The sequence below is a fragment of the Botryllus schlosseri genome, chromosome 2 (genome assembly GCF_051294905.1).
Source record: "Botryllus schlosseri isolate E-star chromosome 2, Bs_hap1, whole genome shotgun sequence".
Lineage (NCBI taxonomy): Eukaryota > Metazoa > Chordata > Ascidiacea > Stolidobranchia > Styelidae > Botryllus > Botryllus schlosseri.
This window is the reverse complement of record NC_137237.1, coordinates 17,875,250-17,892,277: the sequence shown is the minus strand read 5'-3', so window position 1 is coordinate 17,892,277 and position 17,028 is coordinate 17,875,250. Positions and strand designations below refer to the sequence as shown.

Here is a 17,028-nt window from a genome sequence, read left to right as displayed (position 1 = left end):
TGATAAATGCGTACTAAAAATCGAATTAATGCAGGGACTTGATTAAACTTTTTCTTAGTATAATTGACCATGATAATTCTAAGACTGTGGTTCTCAAACTAGGTGGCGTGAAAGCATCTGAAAGGGGGGCGCGAAGCTGAGCTAAACGAAAAAATTTTTCGCGCTTCGCGCGATTTACTTCAAATTCAGAATTCTTGCTTTGTATTTAGTCTGAATTTCATGTTTCTCATCCACTGTCGTAACCTTCCATGCCAGTGAACTATCTGTTAGGTCTGCTAGCATCGTGGTTGCATTTTGTACTGTGACGATAAGGGGGCGCGAAATCTTTCACCATCATAAGGGGGGGAGGCGTGTGTCTTAAAAAAATGAGAACCACTGTTCTAGGGTAAATACTTCCTATATTCTTTTTTATGTTTAATTTCTGGCGCGACAGCCCGATCTCAAGACCCGCGCAGTTTGAAAGGTTTCAACTGCTGAACATCACAGAAATCCTAAACGAGATTGACATAATTCGGATCACCAGTGTGATTTCAGATTGGCCACTCCAGGTTTAATTATTTCAGTGATGTGCTTATAAAAACGAATCGCGCGTGTTTTAGGTAGATTCGTTCTCTCTATGCGTAGAATCGGGGTAATAATATATTATATCTACACATAGAAGAAGCGTGTTTGAAGCTAACATGGTTATGATGCTGTCAGCATTGTGTGTCATGGAACAGAACCAAAACTGGAATTAGTAAATCTATGAACAGATCGCTGCTCACAGATCTAAATTTCGATCCTGTTCTAAAAAGCGGGACAACCGACTTTCATCTCTATAGTTTTTACAAATTGGTTATAGAGGTCTACGAGCCTATGAAATCTCGCCACTATGTTTCTGACGCGTGTACGATATCGTCAACACAATATTTGGTTTGTTTTAAATAAGCACATATATTATCTCCATGTCCTCGCTATGTAATCAAATACCAATATTGCGTTTTGGTTTATAATCCCAATTCTATATAGTGCGGCCCGCAAATGGATTCAGATGTTGAATGCGGCCCGCGAGCTCAAAAGTTTGCCCACCCCTGCTATAGGCGTTTCACCGGTTGAACACGAGGGTCAGTCAATCTTTTCAGCGCAACGATTGATCACGCAGACTGAAGTAATGTGCACTCAGGCGTAGATTTGTTGCGGGCCTTTTGCGCTGCACGGGTGGGGGTGTTTTTTCTTTTTGGACCGCGAGGTATGAGAGCTTATCCGTGAGTGATTCCGCTGACTCGCGATGTTGAGATCCATCAGCTCCTCGCGTTGTTCTTGAGATAGTCATATGTACTGTACATGGCATAGTTCGATTTGGATGCGCGCATGATGGCATCTAAACGTAAAAGTTCGAAACCCACCAGAATTGCAAAGGAGGATGTCGTCGTTTATATGGACGAGGGAGATGGATTACCCGCATCTACAGACGAAGACGATACAATGTCGAAAATTCAACGTTTCATTGAGGAAGGATCCGAAGGTATGGGCAATTGAGCATTTGTAAATTGCTCACTCTGTTATGCAATTGAAGATCTGCATGAAAGTTCCTGTACGCGTACTGGCATGGTTAGGATTTTATGTTCTTGCATTCTTCCAGATACGCCAGATTGTTTACAGAGGAAACTTGAGCAGAGCCCGGCAAGCAAGCCAACGAATCGGCATGAAGACGTCCCTCAGGAATTTATCCCAAAGACGAGAAATTCAGAAAGTGGTAAGTTGCAGGCTCAGGCTGCACATTGTGACTTGTGTCTCTTGCGGTTTTATTTCTCTATGTCAGCTTACAGACTCCTATTGTGAAGTTTATTAGCAGGTCACGTGAAATTTCTGTATATAAGCTTTTAGTGTAAAAACATTGTTTTCGAAATCTAAAAAATTTATTGCAATTTCAATGTCATGAACAATTTAATATTTTGTTACTAAAATAGTGAGAATACCACTTGAAGGGGAAGATTTTATGCTGGCAAGTGTAGTTGAGAGTTATTTGGATAGCTATAGTATAGGCTTCTCTCCTTGTAAAACTATTATTTTGAATTGAAACAGCAATTAGTGACCACTGTTAGGCAACATGAGTTCTAAGTCATAATTGTGTTTGTTTGTACATGTGAAATGCTTTCAGTATCCAGGACTGGTAATTAGGACAATCACAACTTTCTAATTCATTGCCGAAGATGTGCAGTTTTTTTTCATCCAAGATTGCCATTGTCGTTTTGAGAGATGACTTATAAGGCGCATATGAGAATATGTGAACAACGTGAGAGCATAGTGGTAGGACAACCAAGTTCTCTTGCTTTTAAAACTGGTATTCGTGGCGTCGCTGTACAGTGTACATTCTCAACAATGCAGGATTGCATCAAGAGGAAAAATGGTGATTCCTTCCGACTTGATAGACTTAGCCCTTATATTCCTCACATCTCCATCGTCGAATTACCGCGATAGTGCAGAAAAAATTTAATTACATCTTGCTGTAAATCTTGGTGGCAGCGTCTGTACTTTTGGCTCACTGCCAGTTTGACTTGAGAAACTGTATTTCAGCAACCTTATTTGACTTACCACTTTGCCTTGTAGTATAAGTAACTCCTTTGTATCCAACTTAATCACATAAACGGCTATCTAATCAGTGAGTGATCACACTGCTTATTCCTGCCTGGCCTGTACGAAGTATAATTTTATTTGGCGTGACTTATGGTACGGTATCGTGCTGGTCAGTTTTGTTGGCAAACATAGAGCAATCACTGACCTGAGGTTGCAACAAAGAATTTGAACATTCTTTTTCTGTGTGTCTTAACCTTTGCATGTAGTTCAGGAAGTATATAGAGTCGGGGATCATTTACATGGTTTCTACTTGCTTGTTCTTCCAAAGTAGTCAGGACCCCAGGGCTTATGCTTGTCCATTGAAACCCGGTGTTTGAATGCTGTCACAGATTCTGACGAACAGCACCGAAGCTAATCACTATTGTTTCGAAGAGTGTTTGTTACTAATTATTGGAGCTCCCATTGAACACTTTCTGAGCTATAAAACCTTACCTTGTTTTGCAATCTCCACCACTAGGATGGATTCTCATTTTGAAAAAGTTCGGTTAAAAGTTATATTGCACCGCAGGTTTATAAGAGAATAACTGACCGTTTACGTTTTAATTCAATCATCAGCATTAAAATGAAAAAGCATGAAAACCTTTTATGAAGTCCCAGTGAACCGATGCTCAAAAATAGGTTAGTTACTATCTACTGGGCGAGCAATTCCAATTTATGCCAGTCATGAAACTGTGGAATACTATATATGCCTATATATGCTGTGCTTTTACGAATACGTCTCAGTCCCGATCTCAAAGCTTGTATTTTGTGTAGGTCTACTGATAGTTTAAGATATAAACTATGAATTTCATTTTCCCTGTTTATTACTGAGTCAGGATGCTTTATTGGATCATACCTAATTAATGATGTGGAAGAAATGGTTCTGCACAGCATGATTTTTCACTTCAATTCAAGTACAATTGGAACATCTTCACGATAGAAAATATTTACAGTGGTATGGAGAGAGTATCTGGTCCTAAATGATTTCTAGTATGTGTTATACTAGGTGGAATTCATACAGTGAATGTGCACAGTGAACACTTAGATAAGCTGTCAGTCTTTCATGATGTCCAAGTATCATGACAAAGTAATCGCAGGCCTGAATGCTGGTGATCATAAGCATCTGTGATTTTGAGTCGATAGCCATTTGCTGCTGATTGGTGGTTACCTTGTTAGTACTTCCTGTTCTTCGCTAAAATTTCAACGATAATGTGTTACATTCCACAATCCACACGTAGACATGACTGTTGTCCATATTGAGGATAGGGACATGTGAGATATGATGAAGTGTTCACAGTATGTTACACAGAAACTGGGTGCACTATTTGGGATGTAGAATTGTTTGCCGATAGAAGACATGCCTTTTGCATTATTTAGGGTTATCGGAACTGGCGGATTGCGTAAATGCGTAACATCAAAGATTCCATTTGATTGTTCTGGCTAAGAATTCATCTTATGCCAGGTTTCGCTTTTGGATTATTGCATGTGTGGATCAGATTTCGACTAATTATTGTAACCCTTCAGCTGGTTGTGTGAGCAACATGCGACAATTCATGAATGTGTCTTTCTTGGAAAAGCGATTCTGTAGTCGAGGTGCGTTTTGGGCAGCCCAAGCTGAATCCCGAGCCTGAATAACCCAGAAAAACTGTAAGCCATCCTGCCAATATCGAGCCCTGGAGAGAACACTAACATTATTTACATGTGCTCTTTGCAGCTCGTTCATTAATTGTACTTTTGTTGCACGATAATTCCGTGCTATCATAGTGCGGTTCTTTATCACGTGTTAACATGGAAGGTATATTGTTTCATTTTGCGGTTTTGGTTATTAGCCCTACACCGCCACTGTTGAACGCATACGCTTCGTCAGTAGGCTATCGCGCTCTCGGTTGTCAGCTGCCGTCTGTTGCTTTTTCGCGTCAAATTGTAACTTTTGCTTGAAATATGGAGCGAGACCGCGCGAGCGTCTGTCTAAATTTTGATTTCAGCCTGCTCCAGTGCGTCGCGGCCTGCGTCTGAAAGAGCTGAAACACGGGAATTTCAGAGGGACTTGGTTTCAAGCACAACAACTGCTCGCGACTTGCCGAATGCGCAAGAGCTTGCTCGCCGTTCTGCTTGTAAAAGGAAGGAATCGCACGATGCGCGCCAGAGGAGACTCACTCAAAATCGGCTGCGCCAAGCCATGCGTCGTCAAAATGAATCTGAAGAGGAGCGTGCAATAAGGCTGGCGCAGCATCGACAACGTCAAGCAGAGCGCCGGAAAAACGAGTCGGAGGAAGCCCGGCAGTTCAGACTGACTCAGAACCGAATAAGGCAAGCGCAACGGCGGCAAACCGAATCGGAAGACGCACGTTTGTTACGCCTGTCGTCGAATAGGCTACGACAGGCCGACCGCAGAAGGACGGAGTCTGAGATGGCGCGGGCGGCTAGGCTGGAACAGAGTCGGCAGCGTATAGCCGCTCACCGGTCTAGAAAAGTGATCGATTTTTACGGCGTTCCGTCCTTGCAAAATACCGACCAATTGCACGACATTCATTTGAAGGAACGATTGAATAACGACACAGACTCGTAACGCTTTTTTTCAGGAGGGGTGCCATTTTTGTGTGATGATCACGCCTTGAAGTATTCGAGATGAGTGAGGGATCTTATGGCGCCCATTGGGTGTGACCTTGATTGCCAGGCGGTTTGATGCAACCAAATACTCCAATTTTGTACCAAGTACGTTTTTAAAGATGCTGACCACTGATTGTTTGAAACCATTGTGCCGGTGGTCGCAGATATTTATTGTCGGAGGAATCATACCTGTTGATCTATTGATAGATGTTGCCTCGTGTAATTCACTAGTGGTCGATGCAGTTCGACAGACGCCCATGCAGTTTTTTACTAGAATTCTTCTTATTGGTTCTAATCATCTTTACCGCCTTTGCTTGTATTCGTGATGCCGGATTTCCAGAAATGAATAGAAATCTTGCAGAAATGATATTTTTTATGTTGTTTGTCGTGTATCGGTACGGTACTATTATGTGGCTTCTCGGGATCGTTGAGTTCCGTCGGTCATTTTTTTTAATACATATTTAGGCTAAAGCAACGTGATTGTGGAAGTCCATTACATCAACTGCAACGCTTTCTGATTCTGGTGTCTTGCTTCGAGAGCTGGTGGTGTATTACTTTTCGAGATCCTATTTCAATAGATTCATTCCGTTCATCACTTTTTTTTCAAGCGTGTGTTTGGAAAACTTCCAAATAAACTGGTACAGCTGCTTCTGTTCTAATGATTGTGATTCAACTATTGTGGTCATGGGTGATGCAGCCACTGTTCTCTTATCCGTACCGTGGCTTTGATTTGATCAGATATAGTCGAGCAGTGTGGGATATGGCTTGCTTGGTAAATTACATTTGAAACTAAACTGGATAGGCTACGGTTCCTGAATGAAATATGGCATGGAGTCGCTGTGCGTGCGCTGTCGCCTGTAGGGACTTCACAACTGGTTTGTGACCTATATGTGCTCACATTAGCAAAGATGTTCATTGTTCACTGTTCACTGTTACATAATCAAATTATTTGTTGTAATTGGTAAACCACATAGGCAAAGGACAGATTTAAATCAGTGAAATCAAGATTTTTATGTATTGACTTGAGAGGATAAGCGAAACAGTCTTTTCGGACCAAAGAAGAATATCATACATCGACAATAGTTTCCTTGCGGCCCAGAACGTTGTGGTGAATTGCATTGAATTAAGTTTTAAACTTGACGATAAAAGTTCTTGGCAAGTGTTACGTTCTTAATGTAGTATGACGGTCGGCCAGGGTCTGTGTTAGTTTAGGGGTCGAGTATTTTCAACATCAAGTTTTTGCAGAGTTGCAAACAATGTCCACTGTTGATGAATTCTTTCCAAGTCCTTTGCGAAATGTCATCTTGTGAAAGACATTGAAACATAGATAGCAAGTCTGCTATTATTTGCCTTCTTGAATGGCTACATAACATCTGGTTGAAATGACGATTCTGCGTTGCTATGACAGCACTACGAAAAGCCAATTGTCGAAAATGTAGCAATTTCTTTTGTAGTCGGCTAAGATGTTATGACGAGGATGATGGTTCGTAACTGTAATGGGAATCGAATTCCATGTGGATTTGGGGGTAATGATGGTGATGTGGCACGTAATGCTTATTCGTTGTTTTTACTGAGGAGGATTTAATAGCAAATGTATACAATGAAAACAGCTTGATAATATTATAAACTGCATATTTGTGGCAGAATGTCTTTACCGTCCTGTAAATCACTTGAGTGTGAGTTTGGCAGCACTGTAATTAAGCCAGCTGTCATAGCTAAGTCTGGGCCATCACGGTTGTGGCACCAGCATAAAATGTGTGTAGGAGGTTTTGAAAATCGATGGAAATCATTGTATTCTAATCAGCCAAGGACGTTATGTTACAATATACAGATTTCTGGATCCGAGGAATCGTACTGACTTAGAGATAATCTAAATCTGGTACGGCAGTTATTCATTGCAGTATTGTTTCCACTGAAACCTAAAGCCTAGTGCTGTACTGTCTAAATTCTCAAATTTCTTCCTTTTATGAGCATACTTCAATTCCGGGTTTTCCCAAGTGGGCTGACACGTCAATTTTCCATGATGGCAAAACTTTCCCCCGAAATCTGTTTGTGAAATGGCTTACTTATATGACAAACGTGTGTGATTGTGCAGTGCACTTCCATGAATTACACTTCGGTCGCATTGTGTAGCAACTAAAATAGGCTCTCATTAATTGCGGAATCTGTCCGAAGATAATTTACTGTTGTTGGCAGTGATTATGTTTGTTACATAGCCTACAATAAAAACATAACTCACCACTGACTGAAAAACATGTTTCCTACATGGAATAGGTGTCCTTTAGTAGTCATATTGTAGAGTACTGGAATTCGTCAGCTCTGCTTAATATCTTGTATTCAATGGGGTCATGCTATGAGTAAGTTCCCAGTGACAGCCACATTTGCCTTTATGATTTTATACTGTTGTTATGACCTACATGGGGCCAACCTACTTGAATCAGATAAGCATAGTGGTCTTCCCTGTATCTTAAGAGGTAGTTTTTCAAGAAGAACTACTCTTGCTTCCGTGTTGGTGTAGAGTGTATGGATATTCCTGAATTTTTAACCATTTTGAAGGCTTACCGCTACGGATTTTGATTGAATATTGATTTCTCTGTCGAATGTCACAAATTGTATGAAAAATTGACATGCACTCGTCATAAATACAGATCTGTGGTTTTTGAAAGTACATGTTGATTTGATGAGGATAAATTGTCCCATTAGAGAGTGTGTTTTAAATTATTGCGTCCTACCACGATCAGCATGGGTGAAATCTATCAGAGTCTAGATAGATGTCTAATGTCTATAGACAGTCAGACTGTCGACCTTTCTCTGCCCAGAGATCAGACTTACGAATATGACCCAATCTTTTTTCCATTGATTTTGACGGCAGTATCATATCGGTATACAGGTTCCGAAGCTTCTGCCAATAATTTTCCACAATTTCAAATCCTATACGAGTTCAATGAAATCTGGCAAAACAAGACATAATAACAGGTAGGCCTACTATTGTTAAGAATGTTCACTGATCAGTTCAATCAGAACAATCAGTTCACTGATTATCTCGAAACACCCTACTGCGAAACAAATGCTCCTTGTCGGGGATAACGTACGTAGGTAGATGATCAAAATATCAGCATCTATTTATTTTTATTTAGGAGAGAGGCTGTTCCCGGACATATTCTCCAACGGGCATATACCTTCGAATCTAAAATTTCATCAGTTGCTGAACGACGAGGTCGATTCCATCAAGAAGGTTTCTGAGGAATTACCGACATCAAGTAAGTAAACCAGCCGCCAAGATTCCGAGAACCTTCCCTAGAACATGCGCTGTGCAAATAGCCTAAACTGAATAGGGTTTCATGAGGATTTGCAGGGAAACTGAGTAAGGGGATTCGTTATGTTGAATGCTTTACAACCTGTCGTGGCAGTAAGTCTTTTAAATTTGTGGTATTCAGTAAGTAGAATTTAACATACCGTGCTCCTAGTTGTGGGCGTGAATATACCCCTGGTAGTTTTACCGATTCTGACATGTTATTGGAAACTCTGAGACAGCGATTACCATACTTTGCTAGGCACGGGTGGCAAAGTTCCTGTCAGTCTTTGTCTGGTTTGTGTCACAGTAGATATAGATAGAGACATGTGTTGGCGATGAGATCTTCGAGTCACAGATCCTTTTTTTCTTAGGGCAAGAGCCAGTGAACGGTCAAAATGGAAACTGCTATTTCACTGTTGTAAAAGGTAAAATTTCTGCTACCGTTGGTGTTTAAAGTTATCAGCGTACATAATTATTGATCAATTGGTTATTTGTCGTCCCGTTTTGGAAATTCCCGACTGACTGAACTGCTGTAAATCGTCTTGGAAAGTCCCCGTCTACCTGTCTTGAGTGAGCCGTGCTTAATCCGCTATTAATAGCGCGCTGGTCCTAGGACATTTGTATTTTAGCGAATAATTGCGACTATGTTCAAGTTTCCATTTAATGTCGGTTTCTGACTGAAATTTTTGGCAAAAAACTCCCTCGCTAGCTGAAATTTGTGCAGTCACTTCAATTTAATCGGTGTCTTCATGTCTTCAGCGGAAAAGACGGCTGGCACCGACGAATCTGATGAACATCTAACTTTCAAGCAAGGTTGGCTGCGTTTTGCTTTGATTTCGTGTTCCTGTCAGTCATGGGTAGAATAGTGACTCTGTTTGCACGACTCCTGTTGACGATGTAGGGGTGTGTGATTTGTCATTGAGTTTAGCAATTCCACATTCCGCTAGGATAGAAGGAAGAGCCGTATCTGATTACGTATTCCTGCCCAATTTTGTTGGCGATTCATTGCATGCATTTGCTAACAGTAAAATACACTGCAATATGCAAGGTAGATGCTGGTGTATCTATTTCAGTATCGTCATTCCACCCAATACGAGATACACACTGACCCATTTCTCATAGGTAGATTGAGTGTTATATGTCAAAATGTCAATCGATTGCAACAATTTCATTTTATGCGAGAATATCAATTTCCTAGTCACCGCAAATTTTAAAGGTATATCGAGTTTGAGTATATTGTCGACCGAATTCAGGTTTTTCATTCTAGAACAAAAAACAGACGCTTGATCTTTCAATACTTCGCCGAGGAAATCATAAAAACTTCACTATCTCTAGTATGCCAATAACATCATGTAACAGTGTTTTTGTTTAACTGCATACATTTGATTCCACTTTGTTTTATGGGGCTCTAAGTTTGAAAATCAAATTATTTTATACGTATCATCAACACTTCTCAATGTAGGCTATTACCATCCTTGTTTTTTCTGGCGTAGTAATGAAAATACGTAGTTTTCACTTTTCAGAAGTGTTTGTAAATTAATGTCACAGACCAGGGGTGGCCAACCTTTTTGCCATTCACGGCCGCATTTTGACTACTCATGTAGCCTACGGCCGCATTCCAGGGCATAGTCGTAATGAACTAGCTGCCCATGTTAGAGTGTCCATTTCTGGTGAACTCGGGCTGTCCATTGTCGCTCGAAGCACGAAATTATTTTCATACTTACTAATGAATTTCGTGATTAATAACGGTAGTTTTACATATTCCTATCAAACATTTATCCTTGCTCAACCCATGGATGTGATCAGATTCACCGGTAGAGTTGATGAAGGGGGTGTTTTCGAAAATTTAGGACAAGTTATAAATGATGATGCATGGGTGGGCCAATTGTTGTTAGTCACTTTGTTACATGCTGTTATTTCTTGACCTCCCATCAGGATTGTCGGTATAGTGAGGGATACACGATTCCGAGTTGGTATTTCTATATGGGGCACATCATTTTCCTCTGCTGTTAGAATCTGTAATGGGGGCTATAATTGCAAAGCTCCTATTATGTTAAAATTGAAAAATGAAGTCACATTGAATCGCGCGCAGCGAGAAGAAAATTTCAAGATTAATTAAAATCCATCAAGAAATCGGGAGTCAATTCGTGAATTCAAATCGCATGTCGACGGCCGCCAACTCATACTAATTGAATTACGTGTCCACGGCCGCAGGTTGGCCACCCCTTCATTTAGACCAGGGGTGGGCAATTATTTTCCTCCGCGGGCCAACCGAAAAGTAGAAAATACGTTGGCGGGCCGAGTGAAAAATTTTAGCTATATTCTCCCCATCTCCCGCGTAATGAGAAAGTGGCGGTTAATTAAAAAGATATCTATTTGCAGCCATGATTCGAAACAATGTTAAACATGATACATGAAACATGATACTCTCTTTAGACCCCTATCTACGTTCTTCCATTAAAACACTAAAACAGTGGTTCTCAAACTTTTTTAGGCACACCCCCTTTATGATAGTGCGAAATTTCGCGCTCAACCCCCATCCTATCATGATATCACAACATATTAAAAAGAGCAACCAGAGTGCTAGTAATCGCAATGGATGGTTCGATGGCATGGTTGTTGATGAGAGAATTCTGTAACAGCACAGTCGGACAATACACAGAGCAATAACTACACTATGAACTCTGAGAAAATCGCGCGGAGCGTGGAAAAATTTTTCTATAACTTCGGCTTCGCGCCTCCCTCCAGATGCTTTCACGCCCCCCAGTTCGTGAACCACTGCACTGAAATATATATGGGATAGTACAAAGCTTGTCTTGGTCGCAGCATTCCGAGCAATGTGCAGCTGAAATAGCCTTGGTGTTGACTGAGGTTTGCAGTTTTTCTGAAATTCGCCCTTCCTTGACGGAGTGTTTCGTGTTTTTGTCATAATTAAAATCCTTAATCTTGGCGACACGCGACATGCTCGGCAAAGGACGGGTTTACCCCTAACTCCAGTATACAAATATTTAGTGCTCTAAACCTTCTTTGATTTTCAGCTTTCGGCTTCCTCTTTTGACATCGCCGTTCAGTCTTTATGGGGGATAGGTATGAGTCCTATAGTAATCGCGAGCACTGATTGACTTGTTTTACGAATTAGGGGTTTGGAAACACCTAACGTAAAAATTTGAAACTCGTACCGTATAATGCGTAATGTGACAATGGCAACAAAGGTTTGACCTAAACTATATGTAAAGAGTTATTTCTTGTGAATTTAATTGTTACTCATACTTTACCACATTGCCTTTATTTTTAATCTGGATTACACATGCAAGGTATGTAGGCAGCCTGATCGTGGCACATTAATGAACAGGCTTCGAAGTAAACAAAGTTACGGTTTAGCCTTTCGCGGGCCGCATAGAATGGCTTCGCTGCCCGCATTTGGCCCGCGGGCCTCACTTTGCCCAGGTCTGATTTAGTCCAATTAGGAATCAGATATTAATGACTGAAATATGTCACGTTGTCTCCCCTTTAAGCTTGCTTCCGTATGATATGTTGGTTTCCAATTTCCGTGTAGGAAAAAGGCCGCTAAAAATATTTGAAATTGATGTTGCACGTGAGTGATTTTTAAGACTATTAGTTGCTACACCAGGTTTTGAGCCGTGACCCCATTTGATTGGGAAAAGATTTTCAATTCGCCATCAGGAGCTTGTTCTATTCTGTCATTTCTATTCATTACACTGTAAAACGGACCAACAACATAGCTACGCTGCTTTATGGCCGTTACTGTCGCATGCAATGTCAACGTAATTGAAGTTGATGTTAGGGTGGGCGGTGGGCACAATATATCCACTTTTAGTAACTCAGTAGTAATTTGAAGACGGGGGCTCAATTTTGACGAAATTGAATTCGCTACACTCGGAGCTAGATACCAGACCTATCCCCGAATTTGGCTTTGAACCTGAGACCCAGTGGATAACTATGTTATGTTGCTGATATAACTTGGAATCACCTGTAAACAAACCATTCACATCCTTGCAATAGCTAAGATCGTCAATTAATCAAAGTAAAGAGATAAGAGATGATTAGATTTTGTGAAGTAGAAAATAGTAACTGAATTTCTTTTCAAAAATTTCATCTATTTGTAGTGTCATCACTTTGACGTCATTCTATCTTCTTCAGTGTCCGGTGGAGGTCACCGGAAGACATCAAAAAGGTCGAAGCCCTGCGACGACGAGACGCCCCGTTATGCTTGCTCGATGTGTAAGTACGTCACGAACCGCAGCGACCATCACAAGCGGCATCTGATGACGCACTCTGCCGACAAACCACTCAAGTGTCCCAAGTGCAGCTACGGCACCGGGCGTTCAGATCATTACAAGCGACACCTGCAACGGCACGGCTTGAGCGAGCACGTATGTAGCGATGTTTTGTTTGTGGTGCTGAGGCGACTTTTTGGCTCAACTAGCTTCAAATTGCTATCTCCGAAGACAAATGAAATATTATTCCTAATGTGAACGCTATTTCTGCTACTCGAATCGGTTGTTCCCAGCCTCACTAACAACATACCGTCTCATCTTCCCGGAGTATTATTCAATGTTCCGTCTACGTGGAGTAGAATCGCGGACTGCTTTGCTCTGCTTTGTTAACCGGTCTCGATGATTCACTTGTCTTTTGTTTCTTTCAACAGGAGATCATAAACACCTGTTTTCGTAACGGCTTGAAGTTGAAGAGCGCCGCGATTCCGACGGTAATGCCAGAAAATGAGAATCACACCAACGTACGTAAAGAAAACGTGGAGAAGGTAAAGGTGAGTTCCGTTCCGTTCTGATGCGTGCTGCTTGTCGCACGCTTTTCGTATTTCGATTTTGTACCATAACACATATGGCGGGACGATTTTAATGTATATGCTCCGTGTTCACACACTACGATAAGAATTGTCAATTTTTGCTAATATGCAACACTGATGATATACGAATCGTTGAATTGTGAATGTATTGGGAATTGACATTTCAAAATGAGGGCGTTTTGAGTTTGTGATGGAAGAGATTTCGACTACCGCTTCGTGTTGTACACCAGAACTATGAATAATCGTCTTTGCCTACCTCCATTGCAGAATCCGCCTTCGGTCAAAGCGACGCCTCCCGCTACAACAACGTTCCCCCGCGCCCACCTGGACAAGAAATTCAAGTGCGACCAGTGCAGCTACTCGACGGACAAGAGCAGCCACATGACCAGGCACCGCAACAGCCACTCCAATAAGGCGCTGTCGCGGTGTAACAAGTGCAATAAATCGTACCGCGCCTCGTCAAACTACCACAAGTGTGCCAAGGCTCCCGGGCACCGGTGCCCCAAGTGTGCGGCCATTTTCGAGGAGCGTGCCGCCATGCTGAGGCACATTCTGGACCGACACGGAAACGACGACGCGCTGGTTTCGGCCACTAAACCTGTCTTGAGGAACATGGCCGAGGCAAGTCTGGCCGTGGGTGAGACAACGACAACTATCGTTACTGTTATCAAAGATGACGATTCTGCCCCGGCGCTAACGGTAGACGACCCTGGGCCAATTGATCTGTCTGTGGCGCCGAAGCACGAGGGGCAGGGTTGCGATTGGGTCACGGACTCAAAATCGAATCTCGGCGATAAGTTTTCGCGCAAAGGCGGCAATATGGGGTGCACAAAGTGCGGGGTTTGGTTCGATAAGTACAACGAGTACACGACGCACGAGTGCGTATCGTGACGGATTTTGCGGTGTGATGTCGGGACAGGTGCCGGGTAAAATCGAGTGTCCGAGTGGTTCGATTCGCAATCCAGTGTCTGGCGTTGAGTCGAGTAATAGAGTATTACACTTGTGTGGATGCGGCCGCATTGGAAAATCGTGTGTGACCGAGTACTGCTTGTTTTCGATGCTGTGACACGGCTGATTGATGTTTGAAAAGCATCGAAACTACAATCCTCGTTAATGATGTTACTCTTAGTCGGAAGGGGTGATAGTTTCAGTGCTTGAGAAATTGTGTCTCTTCCATGTCCAGAAAAGCATCGAGGCTACAATTCCTGTTGACGATGTAACTGTTAGTCTAAAGGGTTGTAAATTTTCAGTACCTGAAAAAATCACCTCTCACCAATCGAATTGAATCATAACGGTCGGTACTTGCATCATTGTGCCCATCACTTATCGGAGCCTGTTCAAAATTTAAGGTTTCATTCGTTTTTTTATTGTGCCCATCATAATATTTGTTTAACCGAAGCATATCTTGTCGATCGATTTCGTGTTGTATGAATCGGCATGGCGTCGACATTATACAGGGTTTGCATGGTGTTTTTCGTGGTGTTTGCAGAATGTTTCAGGGGTTCTTGAACTTTTTTAGCGTAGACCCCTAAATTTCGAGTGTTACTTTGGACCCCCTATTGCAGGGGCGGGCAACTTCTCCAGTCGGCAGGCCGGATATGGGAAAATGAACTACTTCGCGGGCCGGATGCCTGAATCGATACATTGAACGCGTATTCATCCACTTACATTTAGGATTAATCGTATTTAATGTAAACTTCAGGTTTGAAGCATAGAGACCAAAACAGTATTCAATGATTTTATTGATGTAACTAGCTGTTGAAGTTAATGAGACATTTGCGGTCGATCATATATGTGAACAGGTTTTCTTTGAACTCTGGCTGCTTGTCCGACACAAAGACAATAAATAACTGAAGAATAACTAACGATCACAAATTTATGTCCGAAGAAAAAGTAAGATTAACCTACTACAGTCACTATAATTTGACATCGTAAGCAAGTAGTGGAGAATCGGGGCTGTGACTGCGGGCCATATTATCATGATTGACCGAAAACTGTCTGTGAGCCAGGCTGTATGTTGCCCGTCCCTGCCCTATTGTGACCTATTCTTAAAAAATTTGAAATCCAAATACAAAATATTGGAAGTTGATGGCTCCAAAAAGATTTTGGTCTAGTAGGTGGGCTAACTGATGACCAAACAAATGTTCAACACTTCCTCTCCTTCTGGTTGTAATTTCAACATCGGCCTTTCACATACCCCTTAAAACTGGTCCGTGACATCAGTTTAAGAACCCCCAGCATTTTTGCATTATTTCTTATGCCTGATTGCGACGACGCTGTGTCCCGTGGTAAGATCGCTGATAGAATGATTGTTGCTTTCGGTCTGTGGGTTTTTGTAATGCTGCTAATGACTTTTTTTACATTGCGTTTCTCGCCGCAGTCTTCTCTTGTTCGATTTTCTGTTACTAGTACTTTGACTGTGCTTTTTCCCAAAGTTTGGACCGGAGTAACGTGGTCGGGAACCACGCCAACGGTTCGATCACGGCCCTATTTGAATACCAGTACCCTCAAAACTTGATGCCTTTCGCAATGGCTCGTTTTTTCAGCAAAAATGTTTATGACTGCTATTTGAAAACGAATTGATTGTGGTGATCAAAATACTACTTGAACTTTTAAGATTTAATCGAGGTGCTGTTAGGCCCGGGATTATGCCTAATGAGACACTTGAGAATCATAGCTTACCATTGATTGCTCATTAATTTTTCAAGTTGTTGTGACTTCGTTCCTTACGTGAATATTTTGGCGTTCCTCAATGTCCGACTATCACTTGTCAAAACTGTGCTAATGAAATGCACCAACCACCTGCTGAGGACTGTTTTCTGTCTAAATTAGTGTTGTGGTTTGTGACCTGTTTGATTTGGTAAAGCCGAGAGGGCCGGGATGCAATGAATGACAATTATTCTCTTGTGATTATATTCTGCAAGTTATTCAGCATCGCTATGGACATCATGTATCCTTGCCTATGAAAACTTGCATACTTGTCTACAATCTTAGGTATGAATTCGTAAGACTTTCAGTGCAGTTTTCCTATTACGTCACGTGGCTTCGTTATGCATGTTGCATCTTTGTTCTGAAGTGCCTTGTACTAAAGAATTTTTGCTATTGGTATTTGCCTTGTTGATTTAGACGATTAGATGAAGGAAGCCTCATTTTGTAACCCTGCACGTTACAGACCTTGCTGAAATGTCAATGGTTATCCCATGCTCGGCGTTTAAAGGTCAATTGTGAAGGTCTATACATTTTAAAGGTTTGCCAGGGCACTCGAGAGAAGTATCACTGATCGAAATAGGACATAGCCCAAGACTGTTCTTGAGAGTTCGATATTGCGTACCCGTACGTTGAGTTATCGGTCTTGTAAAAATATGAGCTAGGGAAGCTGAACTGAATGGAAACACACTTGCGTTGTATATCCAGCGTAAGAAATTGATGCTAAGCTGGACGCTGATAAATAGACGAACCTTCCCGCATTAAACATCTATATACGACGGCTACGGCCGTGCTGTCGTCTAAATTCCTAATGTGAGCGATTACCCAGTTCACGCAGGAAATTTGACCCTCTGAGCTAGGGGTACAGAGACGCGATGTGATTGATATTGAAATACTGCAGTCTGCACCAAAGCTAAGGTTACCACATTTTGGAATCTGGAAAGGAGGTCACTTAAAATCATATAAGTTAGTTTACTGAAATTGAAAACAGTTG

At 41.7% G+C, this 17,028-nt stretch overlaps 1 protein-coding gene across 2 annotated transcripts; it reads left to right on the top strand.

Annotated features, from left to right (window-relative positions):
• Positions 1 to 1,086: 1,086 nt before the first annotated feature.
• Positions 1,087 to 16,436, top strand: LOC145433929 (uncharacterized). 2 transcript variants are annotated; one of them, XM_080311183.1, is made up of 8 exons: positions 1,087 to 1,504; positions 1,622 to 1,735; positions 8,343 to 8,465; positions 8,872 to 8,925; positions 9,260 to 9,313; positions 12,662 to 12,894; positions 13,170 to 13,283; positions 13,596 to 16,436. In XM_080311183.1, the coding sequence occupies exons 1-8, from the start codon at positions 1,351 to 1,353 to the stop codon at positions 14,217 to 14,219; spliced, it is 1,470 nt and encodes a 489-aa protein (XP_080167309.1). In that variant the 5' UTR covers positions 1,087 to 1,350; the 3' UTR covers positions 14,220 to 16,436. The 2 variants fall into 2 exon arrangements, with proteins under 2 accessions (XP_080167309.1, XP_080167308.1); XM_080311182.1 differs by having other exon boundaries at positions 1,090 to 1,504; positions 13,170 to 13,289.
• The last annotated feature ends 592 nt before the right edge of the window (positions 16,437 to 17,028 follow it).

Coding starts and splice junctions, on each gene's coding strand:
- LOC145433929 (XM_080311182.1), top strand. CDS start 1,351: ATGATGGCATCTAAACGTAAAAGTTCGAAACCCACCAGAATTGCAAAG. Junction 1,505..1,621: donor CATTGAGGAAGGATCCGAAG/GTATGGGCAATT, acceptor GCATTCTTCCAG/ATACGCCAGATTGTTTACAG. Junction 8,926..9,259: donor CTATTTCACTGTTGTAAAAG/GTAAAATTTCTG, acceptor TCATGTCTTCAG/CGGAAAAGACGGCTGGCACC.